Here is a 12,835-nt window from a genome sequence, read left to right on the forward strand (position 1 = left end):
ACTTTATACATCCTACGGAATATCTCAATATCTCATTCACATCTTTTCTCTGTTGATCTCCAAATATGTTACCTAACTATAATTTCAAACTGTTATCTAAATTATAACTTTAAATTTCCGCAGCAACGCGCTGGAAATTCAACCAGTATCAAAGTAATTCTCAGCACGTGAAATCCAAAGTCGTGTGTTCTCGCCATGAAACAGTGAGAACGACATCTTTAGCAACTTGCTAGTGCAATTGCAAAAAATCAGGAACACCCCACAAACAGTCTCATAAACATAACCAACAGTGAGTGCGCGGGGAGAGGGGATCGGATGGCGTACCAACAGTAAGTGAGCTCTGACAACCCCGGGCCCATCTGCCCGGTGAATGTCGTCATTGTGCGCCCGTCGAAGCGAAATATGTGGCGTCAGATTGTATTTGGCTTATAAGCTATATAAGTTATGACTTATCAATTAATAAATAGTTTTTTTTCATCAAATCGATCGGTACTTTTAGCCAGCCAAACAAGCACAAGTATTTCCTAAAAAAAAAAAACAAGCACAAGTACTGGAGGACGCCCGCTGAACCTCCACGACGCTGCGGGACGGCGCCAACACGACGACGACGTCGAGCAGGGCAGGGTCACGGACGGCGGGATGCAGCAGCGGCGATGTGACGGTTTGGTGACACAAAGCACTGGTGACTCGACATCACGGCGGCGAGGGATCCATGTCGAGATGATGGCAGGTGGACCGAGAGGCTGTCGGCGGTGACAAGTTGACAAGGGCAGGGCCACCAGCACCCTTGTTTCAACAGTTCATCAGCACGTTCGTGAATTATAAGCTATAATAATATCTTTTTCTTACACCAAACTAAACTAACCGTTCTTATAATCCACGATCGTTGCATGTGGATGTGGATGCGGCCATGTGGGCGACAGGAGTGCATGTGGATGTGCTCATCTGGCTGGGGAATGTGTTGTCGTCATGGTGCCCGTCGAGCCGAGCAACTACGAATCCGGCAGGCAAGTGCGCGGGACGCTACAGATGGGGAACCAGACCTGGTGATGTTGAGGAAGCATCGAGAACGGCCTGATCCCTACGTCTAAGCTTCTGGACTTCGAGGTGAAGGCCGAAGGCGTGCTAAGGAGGTGTTCAGTGCGAGGACGGTGGGTGCTTGCGAGCTCAGACGACAATGGTGTGCACAGGTTGCTGGTGTTCAACTGGTGGCGTGGCCGTGTGCGTGTGCGTGTGAAACGACGAGCAATGGTTTCTCTAGCGAATGGCATCGACACGAGTCGACGCTGCGCGCTTCCATGGATTTGACCGGACGGCGAGTCTATTGGGACGAGGCGACGACTGGGACGAGGGCAACAGGAGGGCAGCAGCTAGGGAGCTAGTAGGCGTCGCGGCGATGTCACAGCCTGGCGGGGCGCGGCTCGGCTCGATCGAAGCGCGGGGCAGCCCCCAGCTACTGCCACGGCTTGGTCAGGCATCGTCACCATCCGCCGCAGCGGTGACCTGGGTGACAGCAGGACTGGCGAGGCTTGGTCGCGTGCGTTACCACGCGACGCGACGAGGGAAGAGGCGGACACAAGAGCATGGCCGGCGGGCAGCGCTCAGGGCTTGTTTGGGACGTCGTATGGCAAGCAGGGTCGCACTGCACGTCGCAGCTCGTGACGTGACGACTCGGCGCTAAGCATGCAAGCTACGAGTAGCCCTGGCGAGTGGCGTGCCTTTTCGTGCTGTACCTGCACCGAGTTGTCATTTCTTCCAATCAGTTCAGGAGACTGTTCACATTTTTTTTTGTTTGGAATGCAGGTTGTGCGCGCCCTGTTCTAACTGTACAGTTTTTCTCCTACGGAGTATATCATGTTTTGAGCCTCGAGGTGTAAGCAATACGTACTGTAGACAGGAATTTGCATCAAAGTACAAGATCGAGTAGGATAGTTCGGAGGAATGATTAACAGGAAGCTCACTCGGGCCGGATCCGGATCCATTCTGGGCCGGATGTGTTCACGCTTGGGCGACGGGCCCGGCTGCCCTGTCTTGGTCCAGAATCCCCAGGCATATTGTTGTGTCTTGGCGCTGTGGTGGCGAAGGAGCTGTAACACATTGCTGTTCTCTCCTGCTAGACTCCTGGAAGAACAGGTCAATCGCACGCAGTAGTCTCTGCTGCTCCGCTTGAACCGTGCCAGAGTCTGAGCCCTGGTTCAGCATCAGGGCAAAGAGCGATGCGAGCACGTCATTGGTACTTCTCACGACTTTTTCAACCCTTTGCTCTGGCAATGGTGCTTTGGAGCTTCCCTCGTAGACTTGTCTTCTGCACACCTGCACATGATATGTATGGATACTAAACAAAATCAGATACACCACGGCAGGGGAATTCAAAAGGTGAGCTAACACATGAACTTGATCCTGTAAAACTATTTGTACAAGTACAGCTGTACAATGCCATGTTCTTGTAGGTCTACAAAGAGACTTGCACAAACCTGGAACAAGTTATGTAGATCAACAATGTGCTCTTGATTGAGATACTTCCGAGACATGAGCTCACTGAAGAGATTGACGATTTCTGCAGTAACATTCCTAGCACAAAGATTAGCCACGATGCCAGATATCAGATGCCCATCAAACAACGATGTCAGCCAATCTGGCACTTGGCTCAGCCTGAGCAACGAAACAGCTATATTCGCAGCAAACTTCTGCTGACTGGTGAAAGATTTGGACGTCAAACCAGGAGCAGTCAAGGCCACAACAAATTCCTCCATTATTAGCCTCAACCATTTAGATTCTCTAACTGCCACCTTCTCTTGGCTTCCAAATTTCTCCCATCCTAAAATCACAGAGAGACAGGCACTGCAATTTCCAGCAACTTTACTGTCTTCACTGAACACCAAACCCTCTGTCACTGCAATAATGGACTTCAAATATCCCATAGAGCATCTTAACTCAGCGTTAATACATGACCTTTGATCTGAAATTCGCGTGAGCAACTCCAACAGGCATTGTGAAGCAATAAGTTTAATAGAAGGTGAACCGAAGTGCATGAGACGGCATAAATCATGGCATGGAAGGCCGAGAACAGAAAAGGACTGGACATCATCTGAATACTGAAGGAAGTCCTGCCAGTCAATACTTGCCTCTAGAATGGTATGCAAACTGAAAACGAAGAATACAATTAGTGCCTCTAGAATATGCAAACTGAAAATGCAGGCTACAATTAGTGCCTATGGAGTGTTATGGAAACTGGAAAGTGAAAATGCAGACCACAATTAGTTCAGACCTCAGCAAATAAAATGAAGCATGCAAGCAACAGCTTCATACCTTCTTAGAGAGAAGAACACCAATAGAAGTACAAGAATCAGGAATTCTCCAAAGGTTGTCTCCTGATTGTGTTGAAATAATGATGGGCCTTCAACACAAGCTTTGTTTACTATGACATCCGTTAAAGAAACCAAAGAACTGTTCAAGATTATGGCTTTTGCAGGCTCAATAAGAAATTCGCTTGATGAATGATGCAAAACAAGGCATAGTATCCCAACTACTATCTTGTGTTCTTGGCTACTAGATGTATAGTCAATACCCGAAGTGATAAATTCCAATAACTGCAAACAAAAGTAATTCTGAATCAAAAAAATTATAAATCTAACCAGTAATGATACAAATTGAAATTGAAATACTAGCTAGCGATGCATTCTTTTTGGAAAGCTGCACTGGCCTAAACAGACAACTAGGCGTTAATGATGTGGGATCCCTACCAAGTAATCCAAACAAAGGCAATATTTAAAACACTACCTGTACTGCACTGGAATTTCTTTTCTTTTTCTCGAACACGCAGGAGAGCTGTGTATCATTATATTAAGAAGAAAAATGGGACAACACGAAGTGACAACCACAAACACTGAAACACCCCCACACACTACACACACCACTCTAATGTTCTGTGATTACATGCGCGCCTGTTAGTGTTGGCCAGGTAACACACACAAGTGGGGAATTTTGATCTGCCATAGGGCAGCTTGGCCATAGGCCGCTTATTGCATTATATAGCAAAAGCACACTTGGTTTACAAGAAAGAGTTCAACCACTACAGCATATTCTAGTGCATAAAGTAGATGCTACTTAGATGCTAAGGCATCAGCTGAAAACAGCAATACAATGAATAGTAAATAGCTAAAGTAGATAACTAGATACATAGAGAGTAGCACTCGGCTTAACTCTCATTTCTCCCCCTAAGCCTTGTGCTCAGCCTTGAAGGTGATCTGCTTTAGCCCAATCCTCTCCCTCATCTCTTGAAACTTGGCTTTGCCCAGCGACTTGGTGAGGATATCAGCCAGCTGATCCGTAGTTGCAATGTGACTTGGAGAGACAGCTTCGGATGAAGTGATATTTGATCCTGATGTGCTTGCTTCTCTCATGGAAGACTGGATTCTTGGCCAGAGCTAGAGCAGACTTGCTGTCCACCTTCAGCTCAACCACCTCGACATGCCTGCCGAGAAGCTCTCCCAGCAGCCTTGACAGCCACAGAGCTTGGGTTGTTGCATTGTGGTGGTGATGTACTCGGCTTCACAACTTGAAAGGGACACCACCTTCTACTTGAGGGATTGCCAGCTGACCAAGCAATCGCCGAGGAAGAACATGGTTCCGCTCGTGCTCTTGCTTGTGTCGATGTCGTCGGCGAGGTCGCTATCACAGTAGCCGACGAAGCGCGCTGTGCCGGGAGCCCTGATGTAGTGTAGACCGTAGTCAAGGGTGCCCGCCACATAACGAAGGATGCGCTTGACAGCCTGCTGATACTCCACCGTGGGCCGCTCCATGAACCAGCTCACGAACCCGACGGCGAATGCCAAGTCCGGCCGAGTGTGCACCAAGTAGCACAGACTGCCGATGAGCCGTCGGTAGTGCGTGGGATCGACCTCCTCCACCGTGTTGTGCCGACTGAGCCTCAACCGTTCCTCCATTGGAGTGTAGGCTGGATTGCAACCAGTCATGCTGCCGAGCTCGAGAATGCGCTTGACGTAGTGCGTCTGGCGGAGGGTGATGCCATTGGCATCTCGACGCACCTCGACGCCGAGGTAGAAACAGAGGAGGCCGAGGTCGCTCATGTCGAACACCTTCATCTGCGTCTTAAACGCCTCCACTTCTCGTTCCTCCACGCCGGTGATGATGAGGTCATCGACGTAGACGTTGACGAGCAGGACAGAGCGCCCACTGCCCCGCCGGTACATCGCCGCCTTGTGCACGCTCTGATGGAATCCCATCTCCTTGAGCGTGGCGTCCAACTTCGCATTCCAGGGACGCGGGGCCTGCCGCAGACCGTAGAGAGCCTTGCGGAGGTGGTAGACCTTGCCTTCTTCTCCGGCGACGGCAAAGACGGGTGGCTGCTGCACGTACACCTCCTTCTTGAGGTCGTCGTTGAGGAAGGCGGATTTCACACCGTTGTGGTGGATGCGTTAGCCTTCTTGAGCCGCCGGCGCGAGGACTCGAACTGATTCCATGTGCGCACCGGAGCGAACGCGTTGTCATAGTCGATCCCTTCTTGGTAGACGAAGCCACGCGCCACAAGTCGCGCCTTGTGCTTGATCACCGCGCCCAGCTCGTCCTTCTTGAGCTTGAACACCCATTTCAGGGTGATGACCATCGGGTAGTGGCACCAGCTCCCAGGTACGGTTCTGCTCGACGGACTTGATGTCCTGCTCCATTGCCACCCGCCATGCTGGATCACCTTGTGTCTCAGCATAGTTGGCAGGCTCGGCGAAGAGACGCTGTGTCGGAGGCACACCGGCAGCAGTGGCTACTCCAGCACCACAACCGGCCACAGCACCACTTGCGTGTCGTGTCCAGCAGCTGCTTCGCCTGCCTCACCAACAACATTGGCACACGGCAATCAACCCCAAGTCGAGCACGCCACGCCACTAGAGGACGACGAGGACTGTCTGGACACCTACTACGACGACGAGCCTTTACACTATCGCACTGTGATCAGACCCCTCCTCCTCCGGGCTCCCCCAGATATGGTGACGGCGAGCGCGGCGCAGGTGGTGTTGTAGGCGACACTGGTGATGAAGGTCCAGCTGCCACCGGAGATGCACTCTGTGCTCCCCCCACTCCTCCAGGCCACCAATACTCAACGGTGAACTCACTTGCTGCCGATGCCGAGCCACCAAGTTCTTGCTTGGACCAATTCCAGCCATGGCCTTCGTCGAAGACGACGCCATAGGCCACCTTCACGCGCTGAGTCACCGGGTCGAGGATGTTGTAGGCTTTCGCTCCCTCTGGATACCCGATGACCGTGTTGTGATCGTCGAGCTTCCCCAGCTGGTTCAGCTCCTTGGTGTAGGCAAGGCAGCTGAACAATGTCTTCAAGTGGCTGACCGCCGGCGTGCGCCCATGCCAGGCCTCGTAGGGGGTCTTACCCTGCAAGCTTCGAGTTGGCGAGCGATTGAGCCGATGAACTGCTGTCATCACCGCCTCCCCCAAATACTTGGTCGGCATCCCTCTCTGCTTCAGCAACAACCAGGCCATGGCAACCACGGTTTGATTCCGGTGACCTCAGAGGTGTGTGGAGTAACCAAAGGAAGTGGAGGCGAGGCTAAAGATACTTGGTGGTAGAACGAGGAAGTCCACAGGGCTATTAAGGACAAGAAAAAAATGCTATAGACGCTTGTACCATGACAGAAGTGTGGACAACATAGAGAAGTACAAGGTGGCAAAGAAGACTACAAAGTGAGCTGTAAGTGTGGTAAAGGGTAGAGCGTACGAGGATCTTTACCAACATTTAAGTACGAAGGAAGAAGAGAAGGACATTTATAGAATGACTAGGGTTCGTGAGAGAAAGACAAGGGACTTCAACCAAGTTAATTGCATTAAGGATGAAATGGAGCATCTCTTAGTGAAGGAGGATGAGATCCGACATCGATGGCAAGAGTATTTTAACAAATTGTTCAATGGTGAGAATACGGACACAACCTTTAAGTTGGATGACTCTTTTGATGACGTCAATAGGCGCTTTGTGCGGAGAATCCAAAAATCTTAGATCAGAGAGGCGTTGAAAAGGATGAAAAGAGGTAAGACAATAGGACCGGATGGTATCCCAATCGAGGTGTGGAGATGCCTCGGGGACATAGCTATAGTATGGTTAACCATACTGTTCAACCATATTTTTTGATCGAACAAGATGCCTGACGAGTGGAGAAGTATATCGGTACCGATCTACAAGAATAAAGGAGATATTCAAAGTTGTACTAATTACCGGGGAATTAAGTTGATGAGCCATACTATGAAGCTATGTGAGAGAGTTATCAAGCATCGCTTGAGAGCAATAACGCAGGTCTCTATGAACCAATTTGGTTTCATGCCCAGAAGGTCAACCATGGAAGTCATTTTCTTAATAAGACAAGTTATGGAGCGGTATAGGGAGAAAAAGGACGCACACATGGTTTTTATTGACTTGGAGAAGGCTTATGATAAAATACCAAGGAATGTTATGTGGTGGGCTTTGGATAAACATAAAGTCCCAACGAAGTACGTCGGGCTCATTAAGGACATGTACAACAATGTTGTGACTAGTGTTCGAACAAGTGATGAAGACACGAATGACTACTCGATTAGGATAGGACTACATCAAGGGCCAGCTTTGAGCCCTTATCTGTTTGCCTTAGTGATGGATGGGGTCACAAGGGACATACAAAGGGACATCCCTTGGTATATACTTTTCGCGGACGATGTAGTGCTCGTTGATGAAAGCCGGACATGAGTAAATCAGAAACTGGAGTTATGGCGGGAGACTTTGGAGTCCAAAGGTTTTAGACTCAGTAGAACTAAAACTGAGTATATGAGATGTGACTTCGGCACTACTACTCGGGAGAAGGAAGATATTAATTTGAAAGGTCAAGTAGTGCCTAGGAATGATACATTTCGATATTTAGAATCAATGCTACAGAGAGACGGGGATATTGATGAAGATGTTAGCCATAGAATCAAAGCAGGGTGGATGAAGTAGTGTGAAGCATCTGGTGTCCTATGTGACAAAAGGGTACCACAGAAGTTAAAAGACAAGTTTTATAGGACGACGATTAGACCTGCTATGTTGTATGGTGCAGAATGTTGGCCTACAAAAAGACGACATGTTCAACAGATAAGTGTCGTGGAAATGCGTATGTTGCGTTGGATTTGCGATTATACAAGAAGGGATCGAGTTCGGAACGATAATATACGTGATAGATTAGGGGTAGCACCAATTGAAGAAAATGTTGTACAACACCGGTTGAGATGGTTTGAACATGTCCAACGGAGACCTCCAGAGGCACCGGTGCGTAATGAAATCCTAAGCCAGGATAGTAACGTGAAGAGAGGCAGAGGAAGACCAAAGTTGACTTAGGTAGAGGCAATAAAAGGAGACTTGAAAGGATGAAATATACCTAAAGACTTAGCCTTAGATATGAGTGCTTGGAAAACAGCTATTCACGTGCCTGAACCTTGATTGCTTCTGTTGGGTTTCAACTCTATCCTACCCCAACTTGTTTGGGACTTAAAGACTTTGTTGTTGTTGCTGCTGCTCAATGACGCCGTTCTGTTGTGGCGAGTAGGGGGACGAGTAGTGGCATTGAATGCCCTCGTCGGCGCAGTAGGCAGCAAACTCGGCGACGGTGAACTCCCCGCCGTTGTCGGTGCGCAACACCCAGAGCTTGTGGCCCGCTCTCTCCTTTTCCTCCGCAGCCTGTAGCCCTGTACTTGCTTGATAGTGTCCGTGGTAGCATCCTTGGATGGTAGCAGGACGACCGACATGAAGTGGGACGCGTCGTCCACCAGTAGAAGTAGCGCCGCTCGCCTAGAGTCACTGGCATCATGGGTCCACGTAGGTCACCGTGAAGGTCCACACAGGTCACCGTGAACTAGCTCGAGCTGCTCCTGCGCGCGGTACATGGCTTGGCGAGGGAAGGGGCGCCTCCTCTGCTTCGTCGTGATGCAGGTGTCGCAGAGCTGCTCGACGTGGTTGATCACCGGCATCCCGTGCACCATGGCCTCCTTGCCGAGCTTGTGCAGAGCCTCGAAGTGAAGGTGACCAAACTGCTCATGCCAACGCCAGGCTTCATCGTCCTTACGCGCGGCGAGGCAGAGTGGTCGAGCCGCCTCAAGGTGAAGGACGTAGAGGCGGCTTGGGCCGCGGCAGACCTTTATGAGAAGCCGCCCGCGCCGATCCCAAATCCGGTGTACCCCCTCGTCGATCTCCACCTTGGACCCGCCTTCATCCAGCCAGCCGAGACTCATGATGGAGTTGCGCAGCGCCGGGATGTAGTAGACGACGTGCAGTATGCGGTGCTCGCCGGTCTTGCCTTCGAACACAATCAAGCCAACTCCTTGGATCTCCACCCTTGAGCGTCACCGAACCTCACCGATCCGCGAACGCTGGTGTCGAGGTCGGAGAAGAGCTCGTGACGGCCGGTCATGTGGTGGGTGGCGCCACTGTCGAGGTACCTGTGACAGAACCGACCAATTATACGAAATTAAGTAAGAAAATCATCCACCAGAGCAGACGATTGAACAACCTTAAGCCCGTATAACCCGGTAGTCCGTGAAATCATGAAGGATTTCAAACCAACTCGTGTCCCAGCCATGATCGTAATAAGTTTAGCGGTCACCATCACAACTTACATAAAAGTTCGCATCACAGGTACATCAGAGTTTAAACATAGTTATTACAAACCAGTTCGAATAAAAGTAGCGGAAGTCATTTGTTCAAACCACACACTCACGCGGAGTTTAAATATAGTGCCAGCGAATGATCATCTCCAACAAAAGCATCAGATGAGACGTAAGGAATGACCATGCCCATGGTCCTAAGCATCACCCATCGCAGGATAAAGGCAGTTGATACAGTAGCCGTAATACATCTGCCCATCTGCAACAAGTGGGAATAAAACCCTGAGTACGAGAAGGTACTCAGCTAGACTTACCCGACATAACCAAAAATAAATGACACCAAGGATTATGAAGAGCTTTATAGTAGGGTAGCTGACTCATTTGCAAAAAGAAGCATTTTTAGTATTTCAAGAACCTTTCTAAAAGCATTATTGCCAAGTTAATTATTATTAACCTGTCAACTAAATTTGCACCTATACTAGAGTAAACATGTGATTAAGCAGATAATGATAACCAATGATCATTAAACAACTTCCATACTGTCATATTCATTATAACTGTCCAAGTGTTCCATAAACATTTACTACGATGAAGTAACTCAAGTCAAGTGCTCACTATTCGGGAGCGATGTCGATTCGAATCGATTCCTAACCAGCTGGTGATTTATTCCTTACACAAACCTCACTCACCCGCTAAAGTGAGATATTGATCACCGAGTCAACTTTCCAGGAATCTCGAGTTTGCCGGGAATCACATGTATCCGGGGGCCGACCGACTGCACTTTGGGCTTATCATCCCGCCCCCGTGTCCTACCACACCTGCTTCGGCATAGTGCGTTGCGGGCAATCTACTCGGCCCGAAAAATCTCCCAGCTTCGCGGTCGGAAGATACTTTATCCGGCCAGTTAAATGTAAGGCATGCGTTCAACATGACTTGAGGCCCAACAACGGTCGGTCCTTAATCGACACAGACGGAAAACACTACAGTCCAAAACTCTGCAAGTCTCCGTCCGGTCTCAACTTCATTTAACACTTAGTTATACCATGACTTCATAGTCATCCAAGCAGATCCAGGTAACCACCTATAGCTCGCAGGTGACAGGAAATCACCTGACTTCTACCGGTCTAAGCCAGCTAAGCATTGACTCGACTGCGGATACCAGGGTAACAAGGATATAGTATAACAAAGGTAAGCAAGGTATAATGCAGCAACGGTTGCAAACAACTCCTGAACGTAATGCATCAATTAAAGTAAAGCATTTAATTAAATAATTGCAAACCGGGAGAAAAATGCTCCGGGGCTTGCCTCTCTCGAAGGAGCTCGGACGGTGATCGGGGCACTCCGGAAGTTCCTCAACGTCCTCCTCGTCGGCTTCTGGCACTTCCTGCTGCTGCACCTCGAGCTGCTCCTCGGGCTCCTCGGGTATGACGACTAGGTTCTCGGTTTGCGATCCTGTATGATGCAATGCGCGTAAGTGATTATGCAAACGGTGCATCGAAGGAGATGAATGCAATGGATATGTTTAAATGCAAGGTAGTCAACATCATCCAAGAAACTATACTACAAGCACATGTCATCTACTGCATTCTCTTCTACTACTAATATGTTAAGTCAACATATCTTATGAAATGCTTCAAAGATACACCAAAGCTTTACTAATTTCTTAATCACACTTAAAGCAACACTTGCTTAAACCCTAATTAATAATAGGTTTGAATAGCAACATATATTTCTGATGCTCCTAAAAATCTGAGAAAATTACAGTAGCATAATACTATCCTAAACAAACTACCATAAAAAATTCATGGCATTTGGATAAGCAAACTATCCTACACAAAAATGACAAGCTATAGCATAAAAATGAGCATGAAATTGCTTTGTACTATGAAAAGTGTCAAACAACAGAATTAATATTTTTCCTAGGTTCTTCATAGGATATAATGACTGTACAAAAATTATCACATGCATGTTTTATATAAAATTTGTTCTCTAGCAAAAATAACAAAACTCAGCCATTAAAAGTACTTGAACTACACCTCAAAATTTTCCCACAGCACATGCATGAAACATATTTTTCCTAGGAAGTACATGACATAATAAGATTAACAAACTTGGAATCATATTTTTCTGAAGACTATAGATTTTCCTACACATTTTTCAAGTTATCAGCAATATCCATGATTAAATAAAACCCTACAGAAGAGTATTTCAAAAATGACATGCACAAATTTTTCCCAGTAGATCTGATGATAAGGAACCTAGAAAAGTTTGTTTCAACAAATTTGGAGCAAGTTTGATCACCTAAACATTTTTCAAACCATTTTAGATTTCAAATAATAAAGAATAAAGGGAAATCAAATCAATTAAACGTTACTGGGCCAGCCCGTGGAAACGAACTAGCCCACGGCCACAACCGACCTGCGCGGCCCGAGCGCGAGGGAGGGGAGACGGCCCAACAGGGCGTCAGCCCACGGCCTGGCTCGGCCTGGCCGGCTGAGGCAGAGTGCCCCGCCGGCGCGCGCGCTGGCGCGGCGGCGCGGCTCGGCCAGCGGCCATCTCCGGCCACGGCAGCGCAAGCAAGCGAGCGCAGGAGGTTCGCGAGGCATTGGCGAATGCGAGCAGGCAGCTAAGCAGGGTGGAGAAGGGGAGGAAGGGGGAGTCCCACGGCGGCCGAGCACGGCGGCGCCATGGCCGTCGGTGGCGAGGCGCGGGGAAGCTCACCCTGGGCTCGGAAGGCGGCGCAAGCGCGAGCGTGAGTCGAGGGAAGGCGAGGCGGAGTTGTGGGCGCGAGCAATCGGGGAATGGCGCGGTGGTGCGGGAGCTCGACGCCGGCGGAGCTGCGGGCGCGGCGAGCGGCAGAGCTCGAGCTCTCGGCTCTGGAGGGGAGGAGAGGAAACGCGGGCGGGAGTGAGCGAGCGCGCGGGCACCAGCAGGTGAAGGCGGGCGCGTGGGCGCGGTGTCAGGCCGCGGCTGCCACGCGGCGGGCGACTCCGGCGTGTGGTCGCCACGCGGCGGAATTTCTCTGCCGCGGTCGCGGCGTGGCGCAGCGACGGGCGCGCGAGTGCGGGCGAGCAGCAGGCGCGGCGTGGGCCTGGGCCGGCGAAGCGGCTGCGGGAGCAAGGCGCGGCGCGAAGGCAGGCCGGGCCGCCGGTGCGGCTGGGCCGAAAACGAGGCGCAAGGCCCACGAAGGTAAAAACAAGATTTTTCA

At 49.8% G+C, this 12,835-nt stretch overlaps 1 protein-coding gene across 1 annotated transcript; it reads right to left on the bottom strand.

The window, feature by feature from the left end:
- Nucleotides 1-1,876: 1,876 nt before the first annotated feature.
- Nucleotides 1,877-3,565, bottom strand: LOC136525305 (protein PUTATIVE RECOMBINATION INITIATION DEFECT 1-like). Its single transcript, XM_066518309.1, has 3 exons — nucleotides 3,310-3,565; nucleotides 2,475-3,144; nucleotides 1,877-2,313 (listed from the first exon to the last, which is right to left on the bottom strand). The coding sequence occupies exons 2-3, from the start codon at nucleotides 3,030-3,032 to the stop codon at nucleotides 1,999-2,001; spliced, it is 873 nt and encodes a 290-aa protein (XP_066374406.1). The 5' UTR covers nucleotides 3,033-3,144; nucleotides 3,310-3,565; the 3' UTR covers nucleotides 1,877-1,998.
- Between the last annotated feature and the right edge of the window lie 9,270 nt (nucleotides 3,566-12,835).

This window comes from Miscanthus floridulus, chromosome 19 (genome assembly GCF_019320115.1).
Source record: "Miscanthus floridulus cultivar M001 chromosome 19, ASM1932011v1, whole genome shotgun sequence".
In the NCBI taxonomy this organism is placed as follows: domain Eukaryota; kingdom Viridiplantae; phylum Streptophyta; class Magnoliopsida; order Poales; family Poaceae; genus Miscanthus; species Miscanthus floridulus.

Bases quoted from the DNA above. Each gene is read 5' to 3' on its own strand.
- LOC136525305 (XM_066518309.1), bottom strand. From the start codon at position 3,032: ATGCACTTCGGTTCACCTTCTATTAAACTTATTGCTTCACAATGCCTG. The intron at 2,314-2,474 runs GTTTGTGCAAGT...TATCATGTGCAG, and splicing joins ATCTACATAACTTGTTCCAG to GTGTGCAGAAGACAAGTCTA.